This window comes from Falco peregrinus, chromosome 1, assembly GCF_023634155.1.
Source record: "Falco peregrinus isolate bFalPer1 chromosome 1, bFalPer1.pri, whole genome shotgun sequence".
In the NCBI taxonomy this organism is placed as follows: Eukaryota; Metazoa; Chordata; class Aves; order Falconiformes; family Falconidae; genus Falco; species Falco peregrinus.
The window spans coordinates 38,066,638-38,091,573 of NC_073721.1; the positions used below are offsets into that span (position 1 = coordinate 38,066,638).

The window sequence follows — 24,936 nt, forward strand, 5'->3', positions numbered from 1 at the left end:
GTCTGATGGGGAAGGAGCTGCAGCGCAGGAATCCCTCCCCGCCTGCAGCCTTCCTTCCTCCACCCCTATGGCCTGTGGGGAAAAACAGCGTGGCAGTGTGACAGGCTTAAGGGTAACACAGGGACACAGGCTCCCGCTGGGGAAATGCTTTGATCTCAGTATTTCCTAACATAGGAGTGGCTGGCTAGCTTTTTTTTTTTTAAAGCTACATTGAAGGGCTGTGGAAACCTCATATATTCTTAAATTTCAAGGACAAGCTGAGTAGGTGGGGAGCTGCTAGCATGTTGTGCTGTACTGTGACTTTTTCCTTGAAGCCGAAAGCTTCCATCTGTTGTATTTACCGCACATTAAACTGGTTCCACAAGAAATGCACTGTCACTTAATGCAAGGGCCGGTGCTGAAGGCAGGAGACAGACGTGCCTTGGGCTGGTATGTTGTTAATCTATTCCAAGAACAAAGGGGAAGGTTTTCCTGTAGATGCTGACTCTCCTCCCAAGTCCTTAAAACGTGATGCTTTTCTGCTTGTCCCAATCTTGTTCCTCTCACACCTGTGGACTACCAGGCATCTGGTCCTGGCAGTTCTAGTCTCATATGACTTATTTCAAGACCAAGGATGCCAAGACCTTTTTAGCAATCTGTTTTCCGTGCCCTGATCTGGGAAGCACTGAATCACCCAAGCTGGCAATTTAAATGGCAGGTGCCTACACTCTTCTGGAAAATTCTGGTTAGGGCAATAGAAACATTTCTGAGAATGGGGAGGAAAAGGTAATTAATAACTCTGAGGGCACTGTATTTAATATAGCAAATTTCATCTCAAGTATTCAGTAAGAAGCTGGTAGAGTTCAATAATGGGCAGCTCTAATAACAGACACCATGACCAGACCTGTTCCATACGCCTTACTCACAGGGTTATAATGACACCAATTTGCTTAAACATCCAAGTGTGGTGCCAGAGAATTTATAGCTTGTCTAGTTACCATGACGATTCAAAGTTCACCATGTGTTATCTTCAGCTTGTTGGCTTTGCTCTTACCTTTGGCTTCTTGGTTTGTTTGGGTTTTTGTTTTTCCCCCTTGCTCCCACTGTGGTTCACGTAACTAGCATTTACTTTAGACATTTTTAAATTATGTTTAAAAAAAGGAGTGGGGAGAGGTGTGGGTCTTCATTGTAGTGCCAATTAATGTTTACTGAGAGTGGAATTAGACTGCATCTGAGTTTGCCTTTGGTATGTTACTGAAATAGGATTAATAGAGAAACAGGAGTTTAGAGAATTTAACTGAAGGATGTTAGCTGTGCCACCATTGTTAAAGATTTGGAAGGAGACAAACACTTGATGGAGAGAGGCAGGCTGAGTTGTAATCCTGTTCTGCCTGACCCTGTGGTATCTAAGGAAAAGAGCAGGGCAAGCCTCCTTCTCCCTTGTGTCCTCTCGGCTCAGAAGAGCTGAGACTGGCGTGATCTTTCCTTCTTGTGTCTCCTTTCGGCTGCTGTTGAAGATGATGTTTGGCAAGGCAGGCCTTTGATCTGACACAGCACAACTGGCTTTGTGTTGTTGACCCTGATGGGATTTTACTATGTACTTAAGAACAGGACCCAAAAAGGCAAGGCTAAGTGATCCCTGTTGAATTCAGTAGGTGTAAATGAGCCTTTAAAAATTTACCGCTCCTCCAGTGGAGTAGTGCAAACCCTTTGCCTCTCTTAGGTTCGGTGACTTAGAGTAGCCATACTGTCTTCCTGGAACAGCTTTACAGCATGCTTCCCTCAAGTTATAGGTCCTTAGGATGGGCTGCTACTTGTCCTCTTGCCTTGTCTGACCCTTCCCTGCATTAAGTTGTTAGAGGAGGGCTTGAAAAAGGCAGAACTCAAACAAGAAACTAAACTCAACCCCCTACTTCCTGCTTTTGTTCAGTGCCAGAAGCACAGCAGGAAGCATTTTCCTGCAGGAGACCAGGCCTACTGGTTTTCCTTACTTTGCTCTGTGCTGCTGTCTTCCTGTTGGGATGGAGTGGATTGGGAAACAATTAGTTCCCTCACACTGTGAAAAGAAATCTAATCCTCCAGCAACAGGAGAGCAGTGACCTGTGTATTGCACTCTTAAAGTTGAATTATGGCAGATTTTGGATTCTGTACTTGTGAAATTATTTATGTGAAAGTGATTACTGCATTATTTAGTGCATATTTATTCTTATCACATGCAGCCTTAGCAGCACCTCACATAACATTTTCAGTGATCTTACAGCCATCTCTCCTATGACCCCTGCCCACAACCACGGGGTCTCCTGCCAGACTTGTGGAGCTTCTTTCTACCTTGTTCCCCAGAAGGTCTGATCTTTATTTTTGTGGCAGGTCAGGAAGCTGTATGAAAGCAGCTGTACTGGGCCAGACCAAAGATTTATTCAGCCAAATGTCATATCCCAGTAGCTACCAAAACCAGACACCCCTAAGAGAGTCAGAGCACGCAAATTAAGATATTTATCACACGGAGCTTACAAACTGCTTTTGCTGGTGTAGTTTCCATGAATTTAGTATCCTTCAGTGGGTTCCCTTTGATGGAAATGCCCATTCTCCTCTTAAATTCATGTCAGCCTTTAGTATCCGTAATGCCCTTTGGTCAGAACTTCAAATTTCAACTACATGTTGAGCTATCTGCCCCCACCCTTAATCCCACTCCTAGTGTTAACAGTCAGCTCACAGCCCAGATGTGAAGCTGGATTTAGCACCTCTGTCAAGCTCATTACTTTTAACTTACCTATTTGGTAGTTCACCTGTTTCTACATCTGGTACTGTAAGCTCTTTTGCAGCTCTTCACAGACAGTCCTGGTCCCCTGAATTTTTGTATGATCAGCAACATTTATCACCACACTGCTCAACAGGCTAACCCTTACGTCACATCTCAAAAGACAGCTCTTTTACTTGGATAAATACTGTAAATGTGCACAAGTGGGGATTCTTCATTGTGTACCAGAAAGCCACAGGATTTCCTAGTGGCTTCAGTGTAAAAACCAAGTTCTAAAGCTCAAGGGGCAGGAGGCCTCTCAACTCCATCCAGGATGACAAGAAAGCCAGAAATCACTTCGTAGCCAAGTCTGGCACCACTTCCTGAATGTTTCTTAAACAACTAAATTTAACCAGTTAATATTATTATTGCCATCAGAATGCCTTTGTCTGTTACTGCTTTAATGGCTACCTCACTCGTACCTCTTCCTTGAAATGAGTGTTCCTAAACACAAGGGAACATACAAAGTAAGTATTCTGAGAAGAACCAGCTTCACCCAAAGGACTGCTGATATTAATGCCTTCACCACCTGTGTTCCTGGGAAGCAGCATGTCAAAAGCTGCAGCAGCAGAACAAGAACAAGCCTTTATATTCAATATTTTTTTAATTAAGAAATCAATCACATGAGGAAGCATACAGACCATGGTTTGTGACAAATGCTGTGTTACAGTGCTTTCTGCTACAAAGATCATTTACAGCATTCAGTTATGTGTACGTATCTGCCCGTGGGCTGTGTACACCAAGTCTGATACATACACCACCATAATTTCACAATTCAATCAGCTACATGTGCCAATTGAATTTATTGATGAATTCCAAATTCACTTCAATCCGAACATGAATTTATATATTAAAGCAAATCTCTAAATTCCCCTGTTGTAGAATAACTCTGTTTCTTCTGTAGATGTCAGAATTTCCGGTTCAAGGTCTGCTCGCTTTATCTGCAATGTATAGAGAACAGGAATCACCACCACCATATTGGGGTAAGTATAAGTTAAATTCTTTTTACTGCATTGAACTGGGCACAAACTGAAATATTGCATCCACAAGCAAGACTGCATGGGATTTTGGGTTCTTTGTTTATTTGGGTTTGAGGGGGTTTTTTGTTGTTGTTTTGGGGCTTGCTTTTTTTTTTTTTTCCCTTCTCTGACATCTTCTATATAGAAGCGCAGGGACAAGGGAAGAAATAAGTTTTACTTGAAATTACAGGTACTCCCAGGATCTAAGTAGAGCATTAGTGATGTTATCTCCATTCACTACAGAGTCATTTAGGTTGGAAAAGACCTTTAAGATCATCAAGCCCAACCATAAATACATTTGGGTGACTCACCCAGGAGAACTTCTGGGAACTGGGAAGCTCAAAGGGAAGCAACCAGTCATACTTCAGTACATAATTTCTCACAAGTCCCCTCAGTTTACCCTTGTTGCCATAAGAGATTAAGAAATCTAGAAAAAGAGATTGCAGTGCCAGACAGTTTAGGCAAATAAAAGAAACCACTAAAAACGGCAAGAGCCCAGTCTGTGATTTTTCTGAGAATATTCACACACTGCTGATAAGGGAGAGGAAATAAATGCAGAAAGGAACCCCAGGCTCCTGTCTCACTTGGCTTTCTTCAAAGCCCAAGGTTCAAGGGCTACATCCTCCATGTAAAACCGACCAGGATGGCATACCTTCCCAGAGAACAGATTACACTTCACAGTTCAGCAAAGCAGGCTGAGGAGATGTCGCATGTGGGTTGGTCTATCTCTGTGATGAGCTCATGCTGACTTTGTGTGAAAGAAAAAATTCTCATCTACATCCTTCCTTTCTCCAGCGGGACTGAAAACAGTGCTGGAAAAACCTTGCTTTTGATGTTTAAGACGGCTCTCCTGACCTTGTTGCTTCAGGCTTTTGTGAAAATCTGATACATCTACACTGAAGTGTAAATATAAATAACACATAATGCAGCCTAGACCTAGAAAGTCCTGTAGGCCTCTGCCTAGTACATGGGCCTTCACAAGCAGCCTCACCACTGCCTGTTTTAGATGCATAGCCATGTTAAACCTAGTGGTTTTCTTCTGTGTAGCCTTAAGACTGCTGGAATGATTTCTGGAATGACTATTTAATATAAAAAGAAGCCTAAATCAATTCATATGAAAGGACTTACCTTCCCACACTGCGGGAACATACTAAGCGAGACTGGCAGCATCCCTGTTAGTACTGACGTAATCATAACCATTCTCACTGAAGCCAAAGCACGTGGAGTTTTAACAAATTTTGCTCTGTCCAAGACATTGAAGAAGTAAATCAGTTTGGGCTCAAAAAATAATACGACAGTGAGACAAACAGCATTAGCTACTATTTTAATGGTTAAAATTGCACTGAAATTAGTAGTAACCTGGGCTTATGAATCCTAAAGGAGTTTCCTTACTTTATTTCTTACATTCTTACTCCTAGCTTCCTGTTCTTTCCCCTTATTTTCTATTTAGCTGCAGCATTTTCCAAGCCCAAGATTAAGAAAATAAGCAGCAAGATCAAAGTGACAAAAGAAGGTGCATTAGTGCTTTAAAGTGCCTCAGTTTTTCTTGCATTACCCTCTTTCCTTTCAGATTTAGTTCCTCCTGGCAATCCTACTTTGCATTGTGCAAAAATTTATTACATATTTAAAATTTTATCTTACATCTGCATTTATGTCTTCTGGTAACAGAAGTCGGTTAAACTGACTAAAAAAGGAGAATAGGGAATTGATTTAGGCGATACCAAATTACATGACATAGACGATCCCTACCAAAAGCTCGGGACAGGGTAAGAATTTTCTCATAAAGCATGCAATGAATGCTTCTTATGATACAGGGTTTTTAAATGCAAAAGCAAGAACACGTTTTTAAATATATGGAAAACTATTTGTAAATTGGGATCCAGTTTTAGTTGCAAATTCAAGTGCCATATCACCTCTTCAGAAATAACAAATCTAAGCTAGGCTAAGCACTGTGAACAACCCTGACACCAAACACTGGGACTCAAATCAAGTTAGGGAACCCAGGTGCTGGAAAACAGCCTGTCAGGAGAGCATAAACATTTCCTGCGGGGGAGCAGAGAGGAAACCCTCATAGTTTTTACACAACTTCCTGCAAACCCTCAAAGCATGGATGTGGCCCTAACCAGATTCATTTACTTATCTAAATAAATCACAGTAGCTCAACAGAAACTTCCCAGATAATCACTTCTACCGAGGCAAGTAGTACTGCAAACCCAAGAAAAAATTGGCAAGTGGTAACAGGCAGGTTGCAAACCAGAATACACACTGACCAGGCACCCCCAGCCCTTCTGCAGTACCTCCTACCTTTCCACAAAGTATGTGAGCACAGATGGCAGGGAGAACGTTGTCCCAAACAAGACTGCTCTGGACAATGCTGTTTCTTTAACGGCCTCCAGGGAGAGAGAAAAATAAATGTTGTTAGAGCAGTGTTTTGTGCAGCTTTGAATGCTGCATGCTTCTGTGAGCACTTTTATACTCTGGAGTTTCAAGCAACAGATTAATGAGGGATAAAAAACATTTGTTAGAGGAATTCTTTCTTAAATGGAAACTGAACTCCTACAAGTGGCAAATATTCCACTTGTGACTAAGAAATACCTTAAAAGGGAGGTGAAGCTACTGATGTCATATCAAGTTTTCCTACCATGATGATAATTTTGCTGAGGCTTGCTTTTTTTAAGTTGTGCTGAACTTCTTCCAAATGGTTATACCTTCTGGGCATCCTGACTACCCTGTGTTAAATCTGAAGTTCTCTCTCCAGCTGTCCACAAATCTTTATGCTCATATCTAGCTGTTTCCTCCACTCTGGACACCAGCATAGAAAAGGAGGGTCACTGATAGCAAGTAAAATATGACTCTGCTGTAGTTCCTGTGCCAGGCTCTACAGTGAATGCTGGTAAGCAAAGCAAGGAGCAAATACAGAGTCAGCACCTGGAGCCCACGGATAAAATGACCCTGACAGACACAGCCTTTAAATAATATTCCCACTATAGAAGGTGCACGTGATATGTACAATACAGGGCTTTTCTCCAAGCTGTTCCATAAGAAGAAGGTCCAAGAGCCTTGTCTCCTTCTGAGGTGACCAGAGAAAGCAGAAATGCCTGCTCTGGTGTCTCAGTGGCTCAACTCTGGCACTCAGTAATATTGGTCTGGGGAGGCTCCCAACCCCTGCAGACACAAGGGTTGTAAACCTGGTTCCTAAGATCTAGTCCAAGCCTACCCAAAGATTCAGCACCTGATCTGATATTACCTCTTTTCAATATATCTAACTATCTACTCTCAGAATCACATCCAGCTCTTAGCAGAGAATGAAAGGCAAGTCAAGAGACCTCCACACCCTTGCCTACCTTCTTACCAGCCTTCTGCGATACTCCTACAACCTTGCCGTTCCTGTCCATCACTTCAATTCCATTCTCAAATTCCGGGCTTCTCACTGTTGCCACAGTAAACGCAGTCATCAAGCCTGCACAGTTAAAGAGGATATTTGCTTTTAAAGATTAAAAAAAAAACTATCTCAATAGTAAAATTCATTATTAGGTGCATTTTCCACTTCCAGTTCAACAGTTCACAACTGAATAACCTGGCAGCTGAAGACGACTGCCCCATAAAAATCTCTTTGGGATCTCACTGTTTCAGGAGCTTAAGCAAGATTTTAAGGCCCCAATCCTAAAAGGTGCTTTGTCATTATGGACTCAGAGCTTTCAATCACTGCCATCCAGCTCAAATCACAAGTACTTTGTTCTTAAGAGAAAACAGAGGGATTTGTGTTGTAGGTAGGTTTTGTACTGGTCAGTGCAAAATCCAGCACAGAAGAAAAGATCCTGAAGGGAACAGACTTCCAGTAAAGGCTGCATCTCTGATTTGAAAGGGAAGGTGCCAGGGGGAGCACTGGCTCTAAAATGTTCCATTATGGCACTTGTCTGCCCAGCTGTGTGTCCGGTACGAGTGACAGTGCTTCAGCTGGATCCTAGATGAGAATGTTTCAGTCTCCTCCAGACCCAGTTTTAAAAGGTACCTGAAAACATTCACGTCACAGTCTGCCACTAAAAAAAACAAGCCTAAACCACTAGCACTTAGAAAGACGATACCAAATGGGAGTTAGTAATCTAGCTGGTTTTTTCCTTTCTCTTTTCTAGACCGAGGTGTAGGTATAACAGGGTATAGTCTGGCAAATTGACCTTGCTTGAAGTAGTAGATTTGTCTTTTTATTAGTTTTTGGCAAGGCTGTTCAATAAAGACATCAGTGTAACAGATAGATAATACTTTTCAAATGCTGGACTGATATTTATCAATTACCTGCAGGGTTTTTTCTACATTTAAGAAAACGGAAGCACATTTTAACACCTGCTCCAAGGAAAAAAAAAGTCAGAAAGCTCTAATGCAGGTCCTCAGATCTGGGTAGTCATCTCGCATAACTTGGAACAGAAGAGATGACGTGTTTTAATTTTACCAGTTTCCCCTAGGAAAGGCCAGAAGTTTCTTTAATGACATTAAAAAAACACTTAATGACATCAAGTAAACTTGTCCTAGTGCAACAAGGAGCTATGCCAATGCACACCTAGACCTGTGTCACACTCTGGTATCATCTATGTGCCAAACAAGGTCATGTCAGTTCTGGTGCTACTGCCCTCCTGGTCCATCCTGGCAGTCTATATGATTTTGGGTATAAATGTGCAAGCCAAAGAAAAATACCAACTGCATCCCTGGATATCTTTGAAGAAATAGTTGCATGTCAGGCATACAAAGGTCAGAAGAGTACTCTGCAGCTCTAAAACTAAAAACCAGCAAGAATCAGAGGTCAGCTACACACATCAGTGAGCGTTTACTCTCACATAGAAAGGACAGCACCCAGCAAAAGCAGTCAGAGAGGAAAGCTAGGAAACAGTAAGACCACACCTGTGCAACGGCAAGGAAATTCTAGTCACATGGGGGTAGCAAATGGCCCTCAGACCAACTGCATGATGTACAGTTTCTTTTTACTCACCAAGAAGGGGAGCTGGTACAAGTTTTTTGACGATGAGCTGCGTTAAGGGACTCTTCAATGTGTAACGATTCATGAAGATATGAGGAACAGCCTAAGACATTGGAAGAAAACAGGCACCCTCTTTTTTTAAAAAAAATGTGCAGCATTTCAGTAGCGCAACAGGTTAGGAAAATTAATCTGTGACTTAGTAAATAGCTGCCACCTATAAAAATAAACAAATGCCTTGTTTTAACATTCCAACAAAATACACAGTCTCTAGTTAAGGTGTTTGTAATCACTCTTAGGTAAGAATACAACATATGATTAAAAAAAAAAAGCATTAAACATTATTACACAGAGGACAGCAGCAATGTGAATACAAAGACAGAAAAAGGAAAACTATTACCTCTGACTAATATTCTTTGAACATCCGTCCAACTGCCTTATGTCATATACTGCTCTCTCCCTCAAACAGGAAACCAGGTTTACTTGTGTATTTGTTCCCAATTCTCTACTGTTTAAGCCCAATCCTATATTCCCATAATACACTTGCAGGAAGTTTCACTTTGGAATAAATGGCCAGGACACCAGCTAGTGCTCAGAGCCTCCCTTGGAGGACAAAGGGGATAAACTCCCACATTCACCTAACGGGCCTAGTTGCCTCCCCAGACCACTGCAAGTCCTGGGCACTGCTGGTCCAACCGTTTTGCCTAGCAGACAGGGGTGAAAGTCCCTCTAAAAAAAGCAGGAACAATCATATTTTTCTGCCAGAAGGTTAATAAATATCACTGTTTAGTGTGGAGAGTGAAAAAATGCTTAGAGGGGCATCTACACTTGCAATGAGTGTCATGAGGATACCAGAGCCCATTCTGATGTAGCAAACTCCAGAAACCGCAAGTTCTTATTCCAGCGCAGCACAGAGCTAGCTAGGTAGCCCTCAGCTACCTAGCCCTCCTGGAAGGCTAACCCACCTGCATTCAGTGCAGTATTTTCATGGCTATGCTGTTCCTGGCTTCTGAGCTAACTCTATCCAGTACAGACACCTCCAGATTTTACCACTTGTTTATAGCGAGACCAATCTTCCACAGTACCACATCAAAAGTCAACTATAACCACCCAGTGGGTTACTCTGTGTTTGTAAACCCTGGCCATTTGTTGTCACTAACCATTTCCTAAGCTTGCAGAATATTAAAGAAAAGGACAGAAGAGGAAGTTAAGCAAGGCACTGGCTGATAGATGATTAGGAAAATTCTTATTGTGAACAGTTCTGGGGCAAGACATCAGAGTAGAGCATAGACCACAATCCTGAACGGTATCCGGCGGTGTGATTATCTCAGCACCTACTCCTTCTCAGGAGAGCTTATTAGGAAAGCAATCATTGAGCAAATACATACACCAACACACGCTGCATAGGAAATTGCTCCCAAGCCACAGAAGATCTGCTTTTCTTGAAGCGAGTAGTCCTAAGACAGACAGAAGAAACACACTACATAAGTACCTTTGTAAAACACTTGTAAATCATGTTCAGAACGGTCTTGTGCAATTAAGATGATTTCAAAAATAAAAATCAACACATACTTCAACCTTTGAGGTACCATTTCCATTGCATAGGGTGAATCCTGTGGTATATGCGTGAAACACGAACTGCATAAACAAGAGATTACAAGAAAACTGAATTTGGGATTGAGACTAGAAGACGCATAAATGTAGAAAGAAAGAGGCAATTACCTGACAAAAAAAAGTTTGCTTTGCGTGGAGCTGCAGAGATGAAGTAATAACCTAAGAGGAAAACCCCACAAGAAAATTAGGTTTGATCAGTCTGTAAGTTTTTGGTGAGCCGTGGTTGGCTACAGCATGAAAAGAACTGCTGTTGCTATTTGCAGCAGTGTCAAAGGCTCCAGTCAGCACCCAAAACCATTTACCTTGATTCTAGGCTAACAGACTTTCTTGCTACAGATGTGACATACTCACTCTATTCGACATAAAACACAGAGACACAGTGATTAAAACACTATGTGCAAGAATATTTGAGCAAGATGCTTTCTGACCCAAACTAAAAACTGCATTTTTACCTGAGAAGCTTAAATAGATGCACATAAAAGAACTAAGGTAATAAAAATGTAATTAAAGAAGTGAACGAGAAATGGTCAGATTGTACAGCAGGGGTACAAATACTAGATCTAACTGATCTAAGATCAAAGATTTTAATAGTTACTTCCCAACTCCTTCTCAAATTCAGACAGTGAGTAGGAACTTCAGTTTTAATAAACTGTAGCCTTTTTTGAGGTCTGACCTACCAAGCTGAAGGTGTGGAGAAGAACAGAGTCAATCAAGGTAGGGCAAATGCTGAATAAGAGGAGGGCAGGGAATGTCCAAAGCCTTAAAGAAGGATCAGTAATTCATATAATATTAGTGGATCAACTACCTTTATTATTAATGCAGCGCTGAATCTAGCCACATCTATGGAAGAGCATTAAGCTGTAAATATCAAAAGGAAATATTTCTGTTCATTTTGCTACTGTTCTTTATAATAAAAATCTTGATGGCTGTTAAATTAATTCTTTCTACTAGTGCCACGTAAGTCCATGCTGTAATCAGAACAATGTACCTCAATATGTATACTCACAGGCCAAAACCAAAGACAAACACATTTAAATTAATAAACAAGCATATAATTACAGCTATAAATGATATGAAACAAAACTGTGCAACTTTTGAGCCCCATAACAAGAGTTTATTTTTAAATCTTTTGTAATTTCTTGAAAATACCATTTCTTACTTGCAAATGCACAATGTATGTAAGAAAAAAATCACATTCTGAGTCTGAAACACAGAATGCAAGGCCCTGAGTCCTTCCTACTGTAGTTCTGTTTTTTTGAGGTTAAACAGACCAAAACCAGGCCTTGCTCTCAATGCTGAGTGAATTTCACATTGCATCAGAAGGCTGACCTTCAGATGTGAATGATCTCTCTGAATACTGCTGAAGGAAGCTAGCTAGCAGGTTTGGACTTCCAATGGGACTCCTTAAGGGCTCGATTTCTAGGTTTCTCGGTACTCCTCATAAAACAGATACCACTTTAAAAAACTCGTGCTGAAAATACAACAGAGAAGCCTAAAACCTTCTATTCCCTTCCTCCAACCCATGCCTTAAGAAAAATGTAAGCCCTGCAGTACACTGCCATCTTTCATGATTACTCACCAATGGAAGAGATAAGGGCAGGAAGGCTGAAAAGAAAGAAAACTATTTCAGTCAAAGTAACTGCTGTGAGTCTAGATGGATGGGTTTGAGCAGAAAGTTCCTCTAACTTCCCCCTTCTAGGTTCAGCTCTAAGTAAAACACTGCCCACAAAAAACCACCATCACCATGGACTTCAGTTCTAACCTTTGCCTCTCGTTGCTCATTCAGGAAGCCAGAATACCTGGTCATAGCTCATAGCCAAAAGGAGCCCTTGTGAACTCCACTCAGTGTGGCTACTCGGAAACGATATAGCTGAGTTTCAAAGGGAAATTCAACACTATTAAAAAAAAGAGCCGCCACAGCTCTAAGTGATTACACAAGACAATAAGTAAACAGCCCAAGTATGGTTGTATCTGATTAACAACCTGTGCTGTCTTGGCTCCCTAAACAACACCCCAAGAAGACTTAATCTGCCACCACAGCAAGTAAATTCATACAGTAGCCACATCCATCAAGTGAAAACGTAGCTCACATAGACTGTTTCATACGTGGAGGGATTTTGGAACCCATTCTGCAGTGACAAGAAACAGATTGGTCAGACGATTTCCATCTAGATGAGCAGATAAACTGTGGGAAAAATTGCTCAACAGGACCACAGGAATAAATCAATCTTCAACAGATATGACAATGCAACTAACAGGCTACTTGCTTTTCTATATGGAGAAGAGTATTGCTGGAGTATCACAGCGGTTATTTACTATAAGCTATTTCCCTTTGATGCTTCAGTCACATACATAAAACTTCTCTTAAGGCAACTTACCTGGAGGTCTAAACACAACAGGAATTATTTGGTCTGTATCAGGATGTACACTGGACTTAAAAGAAAAAAAGAAAAACCAACAACAGAAGAAAAGGCAAATTAGACAACCTTTGCGATACTTAAATAAGAAGGAAAAAAAAAATTATAAATATTTTGTAAACTTACCAGGCTTAGCAGGAAGGCTTTTTTTGTCTAAACAATTTGAAAATTAGGTTAGTAGTCAGGTTTCAGAAGAGATTGAGTAAAATCTTTTTTCTGAATTTCCCCCCCTCCCCAATAACTTACTTTATGTAAAGTGCTATATATGTATACATCCCTTTAATTTTTTTCCCGTCAAATTTCTCTCCACATACTCCTTGTTGAATATAACTTACATCCCATGTGCTGTGTAACAGCACCAAAGCACACACTACAGCAGAACAGAAAGTTAATCTAAAAAAGTTAAGCTAGTAGGTATTTTAAAACAGAACATGCCTAAACACTTATGTTAAGATTTAGCTTTTCTGAAATCACAGAAGTTTTTATTTCTCCCTTCAGACTTTGACACGCAAGGTACTAAATGCAACAGGAAGAGCTCAGCGCATAGTGAGTCAAAAGAAAGACTCCTTTTAACGAAGCAAGGGTTCAGCATTACTTCCAGCAATCTTCTGAGTAGATTTCCCACCCAAGTACTGCTGCTGTTCGTTTTATGAGATGTGGAACCAAACCAACCTGTCCTCCGTATGGTGATGCCACATCTAAGATTCAAAATGAGCTCGTTAAGCATTTGGTGTATTTATCACCTACCAGTATCATCCCAGCTGAGGACAGACAAGCTTAGAGCAATGATTCCTAGAGTGATCTAAGAACTTCCTTTAACCTCAGCTACATGATACATGGCCTCGCATTCTTCAGGATGATAATACTGCAATTTAAGTCAGTAGTAATCCAAAGAAATTCCTACTAGATTCATAGATCAGAAAAAACTCCGTAGTAATGTATCTGAAGCTCAGTATTCAGTCTACTAGCTCTTATGTTAATATCAACCACCTCGGCCATGAAAAGACACCCCTCCATTTTCCATAAACTGCACTCCAAAATACCTGATCATTCTGTACAGGCTCACTTAGGGTCTTCCCACTGTTTTGTATGAATAACCTGCTGCTTCTTATTTCATCCTATAGTTGAGAAAAAAAACACCACCAAAACAAACAGAAAAAATAATTCAGATTTCAATATTCTGAAGTGTAATATATCACTTATAAAACACTCTAAATACAAACCTACAATGTCAAGCTAATAACACACCTGCCCCTCACCAGAGCGGTGAAAGCAAGAATACACCTAGAGACACAACCAATTCACCATCATAGAAACTATTTTAGATTAGTCAGGCTCCCTTGGTCCCTTTAAGTATTAATCCTACAACCCAATACACAAATGCACTGGAAATTTAAGCATAGGCAAAATCTCACTGAATTCAAGAGTGTTAATCTTGTACTCAGAGTTACCCATGTGCGCTGGCAAACTCAAAGATTTGCTGCCAGAGCAGCCATCTGATATCCCCACAGGCACCTAGATGACTATTTGAAAACAAAATTCCAAACCAGACTTTTAAAATTACCAGAAATGAGTCACAACATCACTAGATGTTCCTGGATGTTCACAAATGTGTGATCAAGTTCTAGATTGTACACTTTTCCTTTAAACTCGGCTTAAGCTTTTAATTACAGAAAACAGGTACACTTAAACAAAGAGAATAAAACTGTAACGTCATGTAGGTATCCACAGTCTACATAAAAAACAGCCTTTCAGGAGAATTTATGGGATGATTTGACTTTTCTTCAACAGGTACACCTCTGTTTGCAACAGTGTATATTAATTCAAGATGTGAACTAATTCCAGATCTCCAAATCCCTGAACGTAATATAAAATTTTCTTGTTTGCATTTACAGATATATAAAGCACATTTACTAAATTGTATTATTTGTACATGTAAATATATAGAGATGTGTATTCATACCATATACACATATATATAGATGAATACACAAAACACAGTAACTCTGCAGGTGACAACGGAATATCTCATGTACACACATTTTGACAGTGTTTTCTTTGCTTTAATGGAGCTTTCCCCTCAAAAAGAAAAATCAGCAAAAATTCCTTTAACATACTGACCAACCAGCCAACTCTCATACAACATGCTGTGCTTTTTCCTCTGTCACCCCAGACAAAACAGTACAGAAGCAGACTGACAGAAAAGCACATCTTTCTCAGAGTCTTGCTGTCATGACAGTTCCTGAAATTCAGAAGCTACGCTTTATGACCAACAATGTCTCTAGCATCACACTTTCAATAATTAATGTTAAAATTGTAGTAATTGTTCTCTGGCATAACAAGAGCCTACAGATCCGTTGTGCTCCCTCTGAGGGAGTTAGCTGCAGTATGTTAATTTCAGTATAGCCACTTGGAAGGGAACCAGAGCCCCATGGGCTTTGGGTGATGCTGCAGGGCCAGAAGGGGCACGCGGCGTGGCCGGCCGAGATCCTGGGTGCCTGCGGTGCCGCCGGGCGATGCCGTCCCGTGCCGGGCTGCCGCAGCTCCCCATACGCCCAGCTCCTTGCTTGTCTCCCTTGTCTTTGGGGCCTTCTGAACTGGGCTAACTCAACTGCTGGCACGGCAGCCGTGGTCCAAACAGGCTGGCTGAAATGGTGGTGGCCAGAAATGCCCTGTTTCGTGTAATTATACATAAAAGCACATACACGCATATGTCTGTCTCCCATACATATATATGTGTATATATGTATGTATTTAGCTTTTCCCCAGTCGCCATGTAACGCTGTTACTTCACACCTCAGCAGAGCCATGGTCTGTAAGGCCACCAGGCAGCAGCCCCGGTGGCAGAAGCCCCGGAGCCCGGGGGGTGCCCGGACCCTCGGTGGGAGCCCCGGAGCCCGGGGGTTGGGGGGGTGCCCGGTCCCCCGGCGCCCCGCACCCCCGTCCCTCTCATCCCTCCCGTCACCACGGCCGCGGCTCGGCACTCAAAGGCGGCCAGGCCGAGGCACGGTACTCACGGAGGACTTGAGGAGCAGCAGGGGGTCCAAGACATCCACCCAGAGAAGAAACCTCTGGAAAAAAGACTGCCGGAGACCCGAGTCAGGGAGGCGTTATTTCGGGGGCAGGCAGGCAGCCCGCCCGAGCCCCGTACCGTACCGTACCGCCCCGCCCCGCCCCGTCCCGTCCCGTCCCGTCCCGTCCCGTCCCAGCCCCTCCGGTTCGCGCGGCCTCTCACCTGCCCCTCCGCCCTCCAGAACCGCAGGTTGGGGTCCATGAGGCCGCGGCACCGGAAAGGCGCCGCCGGGGGACGGTCCGGCCGCTGCACGCTCCGCCCGGGCACGGTGCCGCAGCGCCGCGATCCCGCCCGGCCGCGGCTCCCGCGGGGTGCGCCTGGGGCGTGCGCGACCTTCCCGCCCTGAGGGGCTCCCGCTGCCGCGGAGGAGGCGGGCAGGGACGGAAGGAGCCGGCGGGAGGCAGCTGTCGGCTGGGCCGGGGGCGGCGGGGAGCGGTTCCGGTTTCGGAAAGACCCGATCGCCTTTTCCCCTCCCAGCGGTTTCCCCCTGCACGGAGCCAAGGAGCAGGGCTGCGGGGACCCCCTGCGGCCTCCACACTGGCTTAAAGTGACTGAGGGAAGCGAAGGGCCGGGCTGGATGGGGCTGGGAGCGGCCTGGTCTGGTGGCAGGTGTCCCGGCCCGTGGCAGGGGGTGGAGCGGGATGCTCTTTTAAGGTCCCTTCCAACCCGAACCGCGCTAGAGAGCTGGGCAGAGAGGAACCTGATGAAGTTCCACAGAGGTCAGTGTAGGGTCCTGCCCCTGGGGAGGGACAGCCCCAGGCACCAGCACAGGCTGGGGCTGGCCTGCTGGGGGGCAGCTCTGCGGGGACGGGACTGGGGGTTCTGGGGGCAGCAAGTTGCCCGTGAGCCAGCAGTGGCCCTGTGGCCAAGGAGGCCAGTGGGACCCTGGGGGGCATGAGGAAGAACATGGCCAGCAGGTGGAGGGAGGTGATCCTCCCCCTCTGCTCTGCCCTGCTGAGGCCGCCCCTGGAGTGCTGGGTCCATACTGGGCTCCCCAGTTCGGGAGAGACGGGGAACTGCTGGGGAGGGGCCAGCGGAGGGTACCAAGATGGTGAGGGGACTGGAGCATCCCCCGTATGAGGAAAGGCTGAGGGGGCTGGGGCTGCTTAGCCTGGAGAAGAGAAGGCTGAGGGGAGCTCGTCGATGCCTACAAACATCTCAAGGGCGAGTGCCAAGAGGACGGGGCCAGGCTCCTTTCAGTGGTGCCCAGTGACGGGACAAGGGGCAACGGGCACAGACTGCAGCACAAGAAGTTCCTGTTGAATATGAGGAAGAACAGCTTTACCTGGAGGGTGACGGAGCACTGGCACAGGCTGCCCAGAGAGGCTGCGGGGTCTCCTTCTCTGGAGACATTCAAAACCTGCCTGGATGCAACTCTGCAACCTGCTCAAGGTGAGCCTGCTTTAGCAGGGGTTGGACTAGATGAGCTCCAGAGGTGCCTTCCAACCCCAGCCACTCTGATGCTGTGAAAGATACAGCCGATGAAAGATCAGTGTGTCAGTGCCCTGCAGTTTCACAGGCACAAACAGCTGCCACCAACACCACTAGTGTGTTGTTTTGCATTACTGAGCTGCACAGGGGTTTAACTTCATGTACTATAGGTCCAGAGCAGGTTTATTGGAAAAACTGCATGGATACTAGTGGATTTACACAAAACGGAACTAAAACATTGGGACTGAAAAGAGATTTGCAAGTACTGAAACCTGGAGTATCACTGGGCACCACACATCAGGCTCATTTTTTCATCTTTTCACTTACATTGCAGTGTTGATACCCTGTTACAAAGGTAACTTAGGACACAACAGCCACTTTGCCAAGGTGGCTCCCTTGTGCTTCTGTTTATCTTAAGTCCTTTTCCCTGCTCAAAAAGGCAGAAGATGAAAAATACAAACCCATTCAGTATTGTATTGATTTATCTGGCCCTTCAGTAGCACACCTGCTACTTACTGTCTGTGGCCTGCTCACTGCAGTGCACACACAAAGGCAGTGACGGCTGTTAACTGCTTGCTGCAAACAAAAGTACACAAGAGAGTTTCTAAGGCAATGCAACTTATCCAACCTCTTCAGAACAGAGGGAATCTTTGAGGGGAAAAGCAAAAGAAAAGCAAAGCAATATACTTGCTGCTGGTCAATGGTAAGATCTTTTATTATAGCTAGAGATATGCTACATGGTTTTCAAGCAGTACAACAGACAGATCAAAGCAAATAAGCAATGCTTTCAATGACGAAGGCTTGTCCTTAAGCTCCATTCACAAGGAAAGTTCTTTAACGCTCCTGTATATATAGCTGCACTGAATCTTTGACTATATGCTGGATTAAAATGGCATGTATTTACATTCAAGTTACAGTGCATTTACACACAAAACCAGGGAAATTTTTTATTTTTTACTTGTTACATTCATCTCTTCCTTTGGGAAATTCATTGAAAACAAACCATGTATCAAAACTCTTTATTTTCTGCATTGTCCCCATTGTTTCAAACTTCTGTTACCAAATTTAATTTTTCATGTGGGAAAAGAAAACGGGAACTTTCTGGTCCAAAACTAGTTAGGGAAAGAGGAAAAACCCAGGGGAAGACAACTGTATTTTGTGTACTTGTTGTATTCAGAAAGAATAGTCGTCACAGAAATTCATGACATCAAATTGGGAAAAAAAAACCCCAAACCACAAAAAAAGGTGGCAGGGGGAAAGGCCTTAATTTTTACCCTTCTTTGTAAAACAAGACAAGGCAGTCAGTAAGTATTTCAGCATTTAATTTCTTCTTAAACATGAGAAAATGAGAACTTTGATTTGATTTTTTCTAATAATCACAGCTGCTTTCCTAATGTCTTCAGTTTATGGTAACTAAAGAGTTTTGCCCACATATTTGCATGTTTATTTATGCACTTTCTCAAAATATTCTTTAGAAGCTTCTGGGGTTGGTTTTATCTGTCAAGAAAAGAAAGTTTAGTTACTATATGCTGTAACTAAGATAAAATTACAGATTTGACACTTTATCCAAGAAAAACCATGCATACTATATAAAAAAAACAGGTCATTTCTGTCTCTGCACTTGGTTGAAGCCTAAGTGATATACAAGATCCTGCTTGCAAGTTTTAAGCATATAACACATTTTTCCTGCCAAATATCAAGCAGGGCATTAAATAAGTTAAAAAAATGTGAGGACAACCGGTGGAGAGTGGAAGTCAAATTTAGAGTTTTAAATCAAATTTGTGTCTCCTAAAAGAAAATCAGTGACTTTCTTTGCAGAAATCACACTTTTACATACAGACAGGCTGGATTGGTCCAGCCAATGAAAGTCTCAGATTTAGACAACAGGCACAGATTCAGTCAAGCACCTCACGTTCAAGTAGGTCTCAGCCCTTCAGACATGCACAAATGTGCCAGTGTCTATACTTAGAAAAACGACATTTAGCAAACACTTACTGTAGGGGAGTCTGGAGTCCAGTTTGCTGGGCAAACCTCTCCATGTGTTTCCACATACTGGAATGCTTTCACCAAGCGGAGGGTCTCTTCCACACTACGACCAACGGGGAGATCATTGATACTTAGATGCTTGATGATCCCATTTGGATCGATGATGAAGAGACCTCTGTAATTGAGCAATAATTTAGTAAACGCAAATCACATTTCAAGACCAAACAGAAGAAAGTGGATGTACTATTTCAGCAAGGTAGTTATTCTTAGATGCACGTACCAGAGTTAGGAGGAGCAACACAGAGTTTGATACATTGTTTGTTAGTGGCATGATCAAAAGCCACAAACCAAGTCAACTGGTATGGTATTGTGAAATTACAAAATATGCAAAAGACTCTTAAGACAGATGTATAACAAAGGTATCATTTCTCATTCCACCTGTATTTCCAAGTTGATTGTTGGCATCCTTCCCGTGTCTTTGATAAGAATATCTGTTGAGTTACTTACGTAATAAGTAATACTACTAAATTAAAATCTGTTGCGTATAAACATTTGTGAAAACCCAAGTCCCAGTCTTACCATACTAATTAACTTATCAACAGAAAAAATGTCAGAATTTCCTGATCCAAAGAAATCAGGAACCAAAAATCTCCAAAGACTCCTACCCAATCCATTTTTTCTCAGGGACCACTACTTGCTTTTAGTAAGTATTCCCATGGTGGAGAATGTCAATCTTTTTATTCTAAATAAATACAGGATTGACTATAGTGGTCTCTAAGACAACTACTTTAGAAATTTCCCACACCGAAGTTAAGGCAGTCTCCTCCCTTAAGAAGAAAGGACAACAACAAAGGGACAGACCTAAAGTGTGAAATACATAAAAAATACTGTAAAATGCTCTTCTATCGTACTCTTGTTTTCCTTAGCGACATGGAGTTCTCCCACTCACTCAGAGCAGAAGAGCTGGCTTTCCCCTGCATGCATTCTGAGAGGGGCCTGGAACCATTCTCAACTTAAATGCCCATGTACCCTTTTCCTAGGGTGGGATCCAGCAGAAGTTCTGCAGAAAACATCTTACAGTCTTCATTTGATCCTTCCAGTTTCCCCTGCAGGAGGGGACAGCATGGCTCATGTTGGTTTAGACTGGGTTATGTCATAACAGAGTCTTGAGCAATTGTGCGTTACCTTAGTGCTATGCCAGGTCCTTCTAGCAGCACACCATAATCACGGGAGATTTGTTTTGTGAGGTCCGACAGAATCGGAATATTCATTTTGCCCAAACCGCCACTCTAGAGAACAGAGTAAGATTCCATTTTGTTAAAACATTTTCTAGGATTATCCTTCTTAAAGCTGCTGAATTCTGTGCTCTTGAGGGTACACTAACAACAAAACAGGTGTGCCATTTGCTCCATGAAAGGAACCACAGGTGGGGGCTGTTGTTTATTTGGTTTTGGGTTGGTTTGTTTGTCTTTTTTAAAAAGTCAGGAACATTTGGTTTCTCTGGAACATGAAAACCTTCTTTGGCACTCAGCATTTTAGAATTGCTTATTTTGGTGGTAAAAGGCTACCTATGACAACAGTCATAAATCTTCAGAAAGGTTTCCCTTGTACGCTATTCAAGAGCTTTGAATACAAAAATGTCTACTGCATATTTAAGTGCAAAACTAAAGAAGATTAACACAGTGGGCAGGGAAGGGAAAACCAACCTGCATACTACAAGCAGACAAAACCCAAATCTTCGAACAGCCAAACTAGGTGTGTCAAGAATTCTGCTGCTCTATTTAGTGCACATATTATTTTTTTATCTCCCCCCCAATCAATTTAAATATTGTTTAGAGAGTCAACCAAGATTTCTTTCAGTTTTGCAACATACTGAGAGCTGCAAGAGAGATAAGCTTTCTATCCTTGAAATAAACCTGGAATTTGTTAGCTTTCCTATTCCTGGCAGCAGCAGTGAATCATTGTGTAATCTCAGTCACTCAGACCCTGATCCTGCAAATGCTTGCCTGCAACAGAGCTCTCGTACTATGTTGGAGAAACCAAGGCCTTAGCTTCTCAGGTGTCAGTTTCCTGTTTGCAACACCACAGAACTCTTTCCACCCTTTGCAGGGCATTCTGCTATATGTGCCCAGAGCAGTATGCCTGACTGGCATATGCTGAACAGCTTTGGCGTAAAGTGGTGAAAGTCCACAATCACATTCCAGAGCTTTGAACAAAGCATGCAGAAAGTTAAGTACGGACAGGCTCAGCCAAGCTGTATTACCTCTAGCAAACTCCTCCCTGCCCTGTACGTTACAAGGGCAGGGCTGCAGGCACGCCAGTCTGCCGGCACTGCTGCACACTGCTGCCCACACCACCATGTGGGCCATGACTGATGGCACAGGCACTTCTGCACTTTCTTGTGACACCTCCGATTCTCTACAGCTAACCAAACTACTGAGATGCTTTATGTGATCAAAACCATATAATTTTATATTACATCTGAAAGAGGGTCCTTGCCAGTAAAAGGCCATCTTTATCACTTACTTTCCCTGAAGAAAGCTGAGGACCTCCATTTGTATTGACCAAGTGGAGCCAGTTTAGCAAGCAAGAGTTAATAATACAAGTGCTCCAATAAACTGGTGGTTCTGCTTCCATGCTGAAGCCATGACCATTAGGTATTGGTTAACAATAGTGACTAAACAGCTGCTGTTCGTTTTCTGTGATGGTGCACACAAACCACTGGCTGCAACAAGCAGCTTAGCACAGCGACAGGTATGCTGAATATTTGTCTTTTGAGATAAACATATGAGGACATGACGTAACCTACAAGACTAATAAGAGAGCAAAACAAAGATTAAAAAAAAAACCCTAAATTATTAAGGAAAAGAGCAAGAAAACAAAAGACTGAGGTCAGAATTATGTCATTAGATGTAAAAGTTAAATCATTTCAGATATCACTTTAAGCAGTCTATTGAAATTGGTGTTTGCACGATTTTTTATTCAACTTTTCTTCTCAGGAGCTCTTGTGAAGAGAGAACAAACCAGCAGCAAAAGCCCCAAACAGCTGCTCAATTCATACCTTTCGTGGGGTATTTATCCAGGCCAGATGACAAAAATGAGAATCCACAGAAACTGCCACCACTTTACAATTCACATCATTAAATTCATTTGCTTTGTTGCTGAAAGCCACAATTTCTGTGGGGCAGACAAAGGTGCTGGGTGGGAAGAGAGAAAAGGCTTTAATGATTCTGCAATCTTTCCAGGGAATTTAGAAAAGACTCTCATGTCTGTTTCTAGGCACTAATGCAGCAGGGTGTTTTCTTTAGCTTTGTAATTTTAACGTTTCCCACTCAAGATCAGTTTCAGTCCATCTCAAAGCAACAGCCACAGCCACCCAGCTGGCACACTAGTTTTCAACTCTCAGTTCTAGACAGATTCTTCGCAGAGCTGGAGAAACCGTCTCTGCTAGATACTCTCTAGACAGTCTTTGGAAACTATAGCAGAAAGGACTGCAGGTTAAATCCTCCCCCACATGCCTGCATACACCAGGACACACTTGGTGAGTCAAGTCTCCCGGACAGGCTCAGCCCCATCTGTTCAGCTTTTCTCTCAGAGCTGCCTACAGCTGCAATTCTGCTGGCCCTGCTGCTTAAAAGGAGGGAGTCTCCCAAGGCAACCCTGAACTGCAAGGCAATGCCCTCGCCCCAGCATCTGGCTGCATGAGGAACCACACCTGCATGGCCACGTCTACCTCCTGAAGCAGTCCCGGCAGCTAGAAGATGCTCTCCAGCCACCGGACCCGTTGCTTTCAAACACAGCGGCCATTTACCCCCAAGTCTTAACACTCACGCTCAAGGGCCGGCCACCCCTGCCGTGCAAGGCCTGCCCAAATAACGCAAAACCGGCCGCTTCGGCCAGCAACGATGTGCAGCCTCTGGTGACCTTCAGCAAGGCAGGAGGCCCATCTGAAAGGAGAGACACCCAAACTCACAAGTCCAGGGGGTAGAAGAAGAGGACGAGGTACTTCCCCTTGAAATCATCGAGGCTCAGCTCCTTGAACTCGCCGTTAACAACCGCCGTTCCCTTAAAAAACGGGGCGTGCTGCGTGACCGCGGGAGCAAGCAGCCGAGCGCCTGCGGGGAGAGAGCACGCTGCGGGCCGTGCCGCCAAGGGCCGCCCCGCCGAGCCCCGGGCCGGGCCGCCGCCTCCCGCCGGCCGCAGCCGCCCGGCCCCCGCAGGCCGCTGGAGCCGCTCCCGCCGCCCGGCCCAGGCCCCGAGGCATGCCCGCGGCCCCGCCGGCCTCCCCGCACTCACCCAGGCTGAACTGGCGGCGAGCGCAGGGCAAGGGCCGCGCCGTCAGCCTCCTCCCGGCGGCGGGCACCTGCGGGGGGAACAGGGAGGGTCAGAGCCGCGGGGGCTGCGGCCGGGGGCAGCCGGGGAGGGCCGCTCACTCACCGCGGCCCGCAGGAGCCTTCCCAGCGCGGCGGCCATGTTGAGCGCGGCGGCGGGGGGGACGGGGCGGAGCGGGGCCGCCCTGGGCGCCGCCGGGAGGGCCGGGCCCGGCCTCTTTCCCGCCGTTGAGCGGCTCGGAGCGGGGCGGCGCGTTCTCCGGGCTGAGCCCGGCGGCTGACGGCAGCGCGGGTGGCGCTCGGGAGCCGGCCGCGTATAGAGCTTCCAAACGCCTTCTGGCTGCTTTGAACTCGCTTCATTTATCGTTGTTCAGTCACGACCAGCAGGTTGCGGCGCGATAGCCGTGTGCCTGCTGAGCGCCTCTCGGCTCTGAGCTTTGCAGGCCGAAGCCGTGGCTTCGCCCCCCCCGCAGGCAGCGACGGCCGCTCGCCGGCAGCGTTGCGGGCAGCGGGCGGTGTGTGCGGGCGGCTCCCGCGGGCCCGGCCCCGCTCTGCCGGCGGCACCGAGCGCCGCTGGGCACGGCCCGGCCCCAGTCAGAGCAGCCGGGCTGCGCGGCAGCTCCGCGGGCGGGCGGGGAGCCACGGCCCCCGCTGCAGGCTGCGGCTGGTGGGGGGGTGCGCAGCCTGGGGCAGCACGCCTGGTACGGGTCAGCCTCCCCCTGAAGCTGGGCGTCTCGGAGAGCCAGCTGTCGCAGCCCAGGGCCCCCCAGCTCAAGCCCAAGGAGATGCTTTAACAGTCCGTGGAGCAGCACGGGGTTTTCCTCAGCCGGTTCGGCTCAGCCCCGGGCGGTGGCAGCGGCCGAGCCCGGCGCTGGGCTGGCGCCTCGGCGGCGTGCGCGACCCGCAGTGCTGAAAAACGCTTTCTAAAAGTCTGCTTTTCTTAGCATCTTTTTGTGCGTTTCTTCGTCTAAACAGTCAAATCGAGTTGAACCCGGGTTCGCTTCTGGGTTTCGGTAATTTCTGTTTTAACATTAGTGTTTATAAATAGTCACGGGCTTTTACGAAGGGGAGATCCCACCTTGTGCCTAGAGAGAAGCCTGGCTGGCTTCGCGGCAGGGTAAGCTCAGCCGTCAGCATCTGGGGCCAAAGGCAGCCAGTGCAATGTCAGCTACCTCCCAGGCCCCTGGGATGAGCTCAATGGATGCTGAATCTGTACTTCTGAACAAATCAGCAAACTTACTCCTGGTGGTGATCCAGCTGGCATGGTCTGGTCACCTCTGTAATACTAAACTGTGAGCCTTCAAAGGAGGGCGGTTGTGTGCA

At 44.9% G+C, this 24,936-nt stretch overlaps 2 protein-coding genes across 2 annotated transcripts; both read right to left on the reverse strand.

Annotated features, from left to right (window-relative positions):
* Positions 1–3,361: 3,361 nt before the first annotated feature.
* On the reverse strand, positions 3,362–16,287 carry SFXN4 (sideroflexin 4). Its single transcript, XM_055813731.1, has 14 exons — positions 16,028–16,287; positions 15,810–15,875; positions 13,836–13,910; positions 12,919–12,945; positions 12,754–12,808; positions 11,955–11,980; positions 10,484–10,534; positions 10,334–10,399; positions 10,150–10,218; positions 8,777–8,867; positions 7,140–7,255; positions 6,100–6,185; positions 4,924–5,038; positions 3,362–3,717 (listed from the first exon to the last, which is right to left on the reverse strand). The coding sequence occupies exons 1-14, from the start codon at positions 16,064–16,066 to the stop codon at positions 3,640–3,642; spliced, it is 960 nt and encodes a 319-aa protein (XP_055669706.1). The 5' UTR covers positions 16,067–16,287; the 3' UTR covers positions 3,362–3,639.
* Positions 16,288–17,987: 1,700 nt separating this feature from the next.
* On the reverse strand, positions 17,988–23,866 carry PRDX3 (peroxiredoxin 3). Its single transcript, XM_055813756.1, has 7 exons — positions 23,720–23,866; positions 23,579–23,645; positions 23,256–23,397; positions 22,344–22,479; positions 20,468–20,571; positions 19,292–19,457; positions 17,988–18,793 (listed from the first exon to the last, which is right to left on the reverse strand). Exons 1-7 carry the CDS (start codon positions 23,753–23,755, stop codon positions 18,740–18,742), a joined length of 705 nt encoding a protein of 234 aa, XP_055669731.1. The 5' UTR covers positions 23,756–23,866; the 3' UTR covers positions 17,988–18,739.
* Positions 23,867–24,936: the final 1,070 nt, after the last annotated feature.

Bases quoted from the DNA above. Each gene is read 5' to 3' on its own strand.
- SFXN4 (XM_055813731.1), bottom strand. From the start codon at position 16,066: ATGGACCCCAACCTGCGGTTCTGGAGGGCGGAGGGGCAG. The intron at 13,911-15,809 runs GTGAGTACCGTG...TCTCAACTATAG, and splicing joins TGCTGCTCCTCAAGTCCTCC to GATGAAATAAGAAGCAGCAG. The intron at 8,868-10,149 runs GTATGTATTTGC...CCAATGTCTTAG, and splicing joins CCTATGCAGCGTGTGTTGGT to GCTGTTCCTCATATCTTCAT.
- PRDX3 (XM_055813756.1), bottom strand. From the start codon at position 23,755: ATGGCCGCCGCGCTGGGAAGGCTCCTGCGGGCCGCG. The intron at 20,572-22,343 runs GTATGAATTGAG...TCTGTTCTCTAG, and splicing joins GGATAAATACCCCACGAAAG to AGTGGCGGTTTGGGCAAAAT. The intron at 19,458-20,467 runs GTAACGCACAAT...GCTCAATTACAG, and splicing joins GGACCTGGCATAGCACTAAG to AGGTCTCTTCATCATCGATC.